Here is an 8388-nt window from a genome sequence, read left to right as displayed (position 1 = left end):
ACCTTCCTTCCAGCAGCGCGCAGCCTTCTGGCAGAGCTCAGGCAGTGCCTCAACAGGTCCCTATCCCTGCCACTTGTCACTCCATCCGGGGGGCCCTCCTGAAAATTGCTGCTCCAGACTGCACGCCACTGCCTTCTCCATATGATCAGCTATGTCCATTCACAGCTGATCAGTGTCAATAGACTTGACAGTCATTGGTAGTCTTCTCACGTGCTGTGACAGCATAAGGAGAAGAGAGGCGGTAACCAGCAATTCTCGCAGGAAACGTCAACACTGATACACTGGGCAGCACAGTGGCTAAATGGTTAGCACTTCCGCCTGGCAGTACTCGGGTCGTTGGTTCGAATCCCAGCCACGGCACCTCCTGCCTGGAGTTTGCATGTTCTCCCTGTGCCTGCGGGGGTTTCCTCCGGGTACTCCGGTTTCCTCCCACCCTCCAAAGACATGCTGGTAGGTTAATTGGATCCTGTCTAAATTGTCCCTAGTATGTGTATGTATGAATGTGAGTTAGGGACCTTAGATTGTACGCCCCTTGAGGGTTAGGGACTGATGTGAATGTACAATATATATGTAAAGCACTGCGTAAATTGTTGGCGCTATATAAGTACCTGAAATAAATAAATAATGAGAGAACTGATCATCAGTGCAGCCCCATAAGTACCTATCAGTTCGGCCTATCAATGCCTCTTCATCAGTTCTGCCTATCAGTGCAACCTCATCATCGCACATAAGTGAAGGAGAACAATTACTTATTTTGCAAAAGTTTATAACAGAAACGAAGAGGTGTTTTTTTTTTTTTGTTTTGTTTTTTTAGCAAAAAGTAAAAACCCCAGTGGTGGTCAATACCACCAAAAGAAAGCTCTATCTGTCTCCAAAAAATGGTAAAAATTTAATTTGGGTACAGTGTGTTGCTTGACCGCGCAATTTCCATGCAAAGAGCAACAGCGTTGAAAGTTGCCAATTGGCCTGGGCGGGAAGGGGGTGAACGTGCCCGGTAGGTACAGGGTTAAACTGCTAGACTTGTATTTCTTGAGGTGGACAAAGCAATCTCTCATGTGAGCCATCTTAGAGGTTTCTAGGAAACACAGCCATGTGGTAATAACTAGGTTTTTCTTTTTGTTTGCAAGGATACCTCCCTGTAAAGCCAGACCTCATACACAGGATTGAGAAAGGAGAGGAGCCATGGATGTCGGGGGCAGAGAGTTCCAAAGCTAAATGGAGGTTCCTTGGTGCCTCTTCAGGTAATTGCATAACAATCAGAGTAACATTTGAATTGATAAAACAACCCCTCCCTTCCTTTTTACATGCCAGACAAGGCAGGGAAACCATAGATGGGGGGATGGTAACAGAGAAATTACACAAAATTGAAAAAATACGAAATTTTTACTCCATAAAGAAAACCGATACAATATATTTATGTATACAGTTTGCCTAGCAGTGTATAGGTGACCAACACGTTTTGGGTTCACTTCTTCAGGATCCACACCTTAATTGTATATGTTGTGAATTGTACATTCTCCAAGCACCAGCTGTAGATCTCATTCCTTTGAATATCATATATAGACATGAATGTTCTAGCGGATAGCAATGGTCATCAACTTTATGGAGTCACCATCAGAGCTCAGTTCAGTAGGCGCCGACTACCGTATTTTTCGCTCCATAAGACACACTTCCCCCCCCCCCCCCCCCCAAAAAAAATGGGGGGAAATGTCTGTGCGTCATATGGAGCGGCCGGCCCGGTATTCCCCCTTGTTGCCGTGTTAGCATACCGGGTCGGCCACTCGGCTCTACTGTGTAGAAGAACCCGCTTCTTGCTGTTCCGCAGTCCAGCGGTGTCCTGCTTTCACCGGCCGTCTTCTCTCCCTGCCGCCGGCATCTTCAGTGTGGGCACCTGGTTGTGACAGCTTGAGGCTCCCACAGCTGGGTGCCCAACTGCGCATGCTCGAGAATTGCTGCGCTTTGTGAATGGCCCCGTAGTCTTCTGGGACCTGTCGCATGTCCCTCGGAAGTGGGAGCGGGTACCTGTCAAATTCATGCTCTCCTGTCTTATGTTAACTGCCTCAATATAAAGCCACTCCCATGAAAGCCACATCCATGTTATCAAGAAAACCACATGTCTGGTTCCAATACGGCACCACGCTGCTGAACTTTATCTTTACTCTCAGTTTTGAACAGTTGTATTGAGATTGCTTACTCTGATTTCACTGCACACTGTGAGCTCACAGTGTGCATTAAAAGCTGCAGCAAGTCAGAGTCCACGTATGTTCTTGGGTCTAAAACAAAGCAATTAGGGTTGCACCGATACAATTTTTTATTTTTTTTTCACTGGTGAGTAACCAGTAAAAAACTGCTAAATGCATACGTGAGCTACACGCAGAGGAAAAAAGTTTCATGTTCCGTCTGCGAGGAGCACAAATATGCAGTTGGCTTGGCAATGAAATTAAGAGCAGCAAAGCACACTGGGAAATGTAGGAATTTTACTTTATGATGAAATTTGCCAGTGTCCATTGCCTAAAAAAAGTGCTGGAGGTTCAAAAACACACCTAGCCATGTTTTGCACATTTTACAGCGTCTGATTTTACAGCTGAAAAACCCCCTTCAAACGCAGTAGTCCTGTGTTTTGTTTTTTTTTTCAGCATGAAAACCTCCCTACCAAAAACAATGATAAAAGGTTGTGTGTGCACAGGCACATAGGATAACAAGCTGGGGAGTTTACTAGCCCTGCAAAAATGCCCAGTGTGCATGAGGCCTTAGCCTCAACATAAGTGCCAAAAGTTATATTCTCCATTCTTTGAAAAAGATCATGTACAATGTTAGTTCCTCACAGGGGGCGGACTGACCATTTGGAAACTCGGGCACTGGCCGAGGGCCCGGGGTCAGTACGGCCCCATGAGATGCCCCTGGTACCTTTTTCTTAGGCTTTTTTTTTTTTTTTTTAGTTTGGGTAAGGACACGGCCCCATGATCCCCTATTGCCCGAGGGCCCCTTGAGTTGTCAGTCTGCCCCTGGTTCCTCATAATGGAAAGGAAAAAATCCTGCCATCTTAACCTCCTTCCACCAGTCTTAAACATATATAGAGCTACCGGGCTTTAATGCATATAGTATGTATATGCTGCGAGGGGCCTAAAGGTATGGGATTTTACGGAGGAAGGATTTCTTTTCACAGCACAAATCATTTATAACATACTTCAGCCTCTTAGATGCGCTAAAAAGTTTATCACCGTTACATGAAGTTTCTGGGTTTTTTTCGAGATGTGCAAAGAGAGATCTCACAAACACTTGTAGGTAAAAATCAAACCGTATATAACATTTAATTAAAGCGGCATTCCACCTGAAAAAATAAAAAAAACAAAAACTGTAGCTGCTGACTCTTAAAATAGTCACTTATTTGTCCCTCTGTCCAGCAGTGTCCTCACCACCAGGGGCGGACTGACCATTTGGAAACTCGGGCAGGGCCCGGGGTCAGTAGGGGGCCCCATGAGATGCCCCTGGTACCTTTCATAGGCTTTTATGGGTGTAGTTTGAGTGCGGCCCCATGATCCCCTATTGCCCGGGGGCCCCATGAGTTGTCAGTCTGCCCCTGGCTAAGTGTATTCAACCCATTACACCCATCTTCTGTAGTTCTTTCCTGAATATAGTTCTAGATGCTTTCTTTTTATGGTTTTCTAATTAAACACACATGGTCAGAACCCCATTGCCATAACCAGAAAAGGTGGAACGGGCAAGAGGAGACCAGATGTGCGCTCAACACCTTCTTCGTAGGAGAGCAGAAGAGGAGAAACCCAGTGATGAAAGCTGAAAGTCAATGAGCTTACTCAAAACACACAAACATATGCAGATACATCTTCTTAGCCGCATCTTTTTTCATAGGCTTTTTTGAGTTTGGGCAAGGACACAGGGGCCCCATGATCCCCTATTGCCCGGGGGCCCCATGAGTTGTCAGTCTGCCCCTGGTGAGCCCTAATAAGGAAAATGAAATTTCTCCGTTACCAACAAAAGGTGAATTATCCCTTTAACTGCTTCCTGTCCAGCAATTTACCGGTTCGTCGCTGGATAGGAAGGGTGATATCTCAGTTATCTCTGCAGCGTCAGCAAAGATGAGATTAAAGTAATCCTAGCAGCTATGGAGCTGCTGGATTACTTTTTCAGGCGGTGCCACCTTCTCTACCGGGCTCTCCTGACTGATGTAACCGGCGACACCTGGCTTCTGGGACACGAGTGTAAGTGATGTTGTTCCTCCCACTGTGTGATGTCAGAAACCCAAAGCAATGCTCTCTAACTCCTTTGTCTCCTCCTCCCATGCTCGTCTCCAGGACTTCTCCAGAGCTTCCCCTATCCTCTGGAACTCTCTACCCCAATCTATCCGACTATCACCTACTCTACTCACTTTTAGGAGATCTCTGAAAACTTATCTCTTCAGGGAAGCCTATCCTGCCTTCAGCTAACAATGGAATCTTCTATTCCTCCTACTAGTCCATCCCCCACAGTTATTACCTTTTGTACCACCAGCTCCTCCCTATTAGATTGTAAGCTCCCAGGATCAGGGCCCTCCTATCCCCCCTGTATTGTTGCTGTATTGTCTCCCTTTATTTTGTAAAGCGCTGAGCAAACTGTTGGCACTATATAAATCCTGTATAAAAATGAGGATTTTGTCACTTCCGTTTTCGGTTTTTCATAGCAGAGATGTGGGGTCTAATAGATATATTTTTTTTTTATTTTTTTTTGGGGGGGGGGGGTTGTTTGGTATTTTTTTTTTTGTGTTTTGCTTTTTTTGAGGGTTTTTTTTTCCTATGCTTGTCCCAGTGACAGATCCGGCCTGAGCTCTGAGCCTGCTCAGCAAGACGGCCCTGGGGGACACACTCACCCCCACCATAATTTCCACTCGCCATTGGCGAGCAGGCGAGTGGAAATTTCAAGCCCTGACCTGGGCGATCGGACCGGCAGTGGGAGCGGGTACCTGTCAAATTTGGGTACCCGCTTCCCAAAGGTACCAATCCTTAATGGGGAGCGGGGGAGCAGTCCTGAAATCGGAACTTCCCCTTTTGGGTGGAGCTCTGCTTTTAAGTAATTTTTCTAGCAAAAAAAAAATTTTTTTACATGTAGGAGAGGAATGTCAGAATTGGCCTGGGCTGGAAGTAGCAGGAAAGGTTGTTTGATTTGATATAGATGCGCAATTGATTGTCTTTTTATTTTTTTTGCAGATTCTAAGCAATGGGTAACACTTCAGCACAATATAACAACACATCAAAGTCTTCACAATGCAGAAACATTTTATGACAACTGCAAGCCAGCACCTTTGGACCTCCAGACCAGTGACACCCAGGAGCAGCCACTTTCTCCCTTGGAAAATGAAAAGCTGTTTTGTACCAAGTCTGTTCCTAAGGAACATCCTAAACCATGCCAAGTATCCAAGCCTTTCCTTTGCCATAAATGTGGGAAAGGTTTTTGTAACCGAGTGCATCTTATCCGGCATCAGATAACTCACATCGACAGAAAGCCATTTGTTTGCTCGGACTGCGGCAAATGTTTTGCTCAGTACCCAACGTTTTTGCTGCATAAGAGGAATCACAAGGGAGACGTGCCGTATTCCTGTTCCGACTGCGGGATGGTTTTCAGCCAGAAGTCTGACCTTTGTAAACATGTCCAAACCCACACAGAGCAGAAGCCGTTTTCTTGCAATGTGTGCGCCAAGTCTTTTAGCGCGAGCTCCATCCTCATTAAACATTATAGAATCCACACAGGGGATCGGCCGTTTGCCTGTCCTGTGTGCGGGAAATGTTTCAGGCAGAAAAACCATCTAGAAAAACATAAAGTCGTTCATTCAGAGGAGAAGCGTTACTTCTGCTGGGAGTGCTCGGCGTCTTTCCCAACTGCTGATGACCTCGCTAGTCATAAACTGATCCATTCGTGCAATAAGCCCTTTTCCTGTTCTGAGTGCGGGAAAGTGTTCAGGTGGAGGTCGTCGCTCTTGGAGCATGCTAAAATTCACACTAGAGAGAAATCCTTTGCGTGTTCTGAATGCCCGAAAGCTTTTAACTGGAAGTCCTCATTGGTAGAACACCAGAGAGTCCACTCCACTGATAATCTCTTTTCTTGCCCCGAGTGTGGGAAGGGTTTTTATAAACGGGCCAATCTAGAGCAGCATCAGAGGATTCACACCGGTGAAAAACCATTTGCGTGTTCTGACTGCGACAAAAGCTTCTCACGCAGGAGGAACCTGAAACGGCACCAGGCGCTTCATAACACAAAGGCAGTATTTCCATGCTCTAAGTGTGGGAAGTGTTTTCAGCTGGAGGCCGCCCTTGAACAACATGGGAAAGTCCATGAGAAGAATGGAAGTCCTAACGGAGATGGTGGCAGAGGGTTTACATACAATTCAGAACTCCGTAATGACTTGCAGGTTCATTCCGAAGGGCAGGTGTATCAAAAGCATCCGGCATTTCATAACACACAGGCAGTATTTCCATGCCGTGAGTGTGGGAAGTGTTTTCAGCAGGAGACCGCCCTTGAACAACATGGGAAAGTCCATGAGAAGAATGGAGGTCCTAACGGAGATGGTTGCAAAGGGTTTACAGACAATTCAGAACTCCGTAATGACTTGCAGGTTAATGTCGAAGGGCAGGTGTATCAAAGGCATCCGGCATTTCATAACATAAAGGCAGTATTTCCATGCCCTGAGTGTGGGAAGTGTTTTCACGTGGAGGCCGGCCTTGAGCAACATCGTAAAGTTCATGAGAAGGAAGGATGTCCAAATGGAGACTCTAGCAAAGTGTTTACATACAACTTAGAACCCTGTAAAGACTTCCAGATTCATTCTGGAGAGCAGACTTACCCTTGCACTGAGTGCGGGAAGTGTTTTAGTACCGTGTCAATATTATCTAAGCACCAGCAAACCCACACAGACGTCAAGCCTCATTTGTGCGCTGAATGTGGCAAATGCTTTTCTGATGAAACCACTCTTGATACTCACCAAAGAACCCACAGCGAGGAAAAACCCTTTGCCTGTTCCACCTGCGGAAAAAGATTTAGCCAGAAGGTCCATGTGGAAGAACATCAATGCACTCATAGCAAGGTCGCCGAGCTTTTCACAGACTACTCTTACGAAGACTGCGGAAAGAATTTCTTGACCGAGTCTGAGATGACCCACCACCATGTTGAGAGAAAATCATTTTCCTGTTCAAATTGTGGCAAATGTTTTTCCAGGGAGTACAATCTAAAGCAGCATGAGAAAATGCACCAGTCTGGGAAAAAGTTCTCCTGCACCGAATGCGGAAAAAGCTTCATCAACAACGCGCACCTTGTACGGCACCAGACCACCCATACCGAGAGGAAGCCGTTCATCTGCTCCGAGTGCGGGAAAAGCTTTGTGCAGTACTCTTCGCTTACGCAGCATGAAAAAATCCACAAGGGGGCCAGTTACAAATGCTCAGAGTGCGGGAAAGGTTTTACGCAGAAGGCTGACCTTGCCAGACACAACAGAACTCACTCTGGAGAGAAACCTTACTCCTGTTCGGAATGTGGCAAAAGCTTTAGCGTCCGTTCGGTCCTCGTAAAACACGAGCGAATCCATTCCGGGGAGAAGCCGTATTCTTGCTCAGAATGTGGGAAACGTTTCAACCAGAAGCCGCATCTTGAGAAGCACATGAAGGTGCACAGTGGGCAACAACCGTTTGTTTGCTTGGAATGTGGACAGGGCTATGACACCAGCGCAGGCCTCGCGAGACACAAGGCCACCCACGCAGGGAACAAACCTTTTTCCTGTTCGGAATGCGGAAAGGGTTTCAACTGGAAGGCATCTCTTGTAGAGCACATGAGGGTTCATACAGGAGATAAGCCGTTCTCCTGCTCTCACTGCGGACTTCGCTTTCCCAAGAAGGTTATGCTGGTAAAGCACCAGAAAACGCACACCGATGGCCTACACTGTCCCAAGAGCTCAGATCTTCCCAAAGAGAAAATCGGTGAACAAGATGTGGATGGTGGATCTGAAAATGCTGAGAGCGATGCCAGCTTTAACGTCATCACAGTAAAACTGGAAGATGAAGAGGATCCTGTGGGATCACGGGCAGAATTTAATTACATGTCTCTGTAGACTGCTTCTTGTGCCTTTCCTGTGAATGCGCACATCTTTACTATTTAAACAGCCAATCAAAAATAAAATATTGTATTAGGAAATTGCCTTTTTTCACTTTTTCCTGCTTACATGCCTGAAACGTGTAAAGGCGTTACTCATTTTTAAAGAGAAATCAGGTGGCGCACACACCTAGTGCATTATCCAAGGTTTATTGTAAGGAGTGAAAAATAAAAACATACAGACGAAGCATGTATCTAAAAAGCATAGAAAAATGACGATGGCCACAACGGCAGGCAAGGTGTTCTCACTGTCAGTGC

At 46.1% G+C, this 8388-nt stretch overlaps 1 protein-coding gene across 1 annotated transcript; it reads left to right on the top strand.

Annotated features, from left to right (window-relative positions):
• Positions 1–1131: 1131 nt before the first annotated feature.
• LOC149446769 (uncharacterized) lies at positions 1132–8172 on the top strand. Its single transcript, XM_089652726.1, has 2 exons — positions 1132–1241; positions 5202–8172. The coding sequence occupies exons 1-2, from the start codon at positions 1187–1189 to the stop codon at positions 8087–8089; spliced, it is 2943 nt and encodes a 980-aa protein (XP_089508852.1). The 5' UTR covers positions 1132–1186; the 3' UTR covers positions 8090–8172.
• The last annotated feature ends 216 nt before the right edge of the window (positions 8173–8388 follow it).

This window comes from Staurois parvus, unplaced genomic scaffold (assembly GCF_062004578.1).
Source record: "Staurois parvus isolate SC_StPar_1 unplaced genomic scaffold, SC_StPar_1.0 ptg000691l, whole genome shotgun sequence".
In the NCBI taxonomy this organism is placed as follows: Eukaryota; Metazoa; Chordata; class Amphibia; order Anura; family Ranidae; genus Staurois; species Staurois parvus.
Note: the sequence above shows the minus strand (reverse complement) of the source record. Positions and strands in the feature narration are given on the sequence as shown.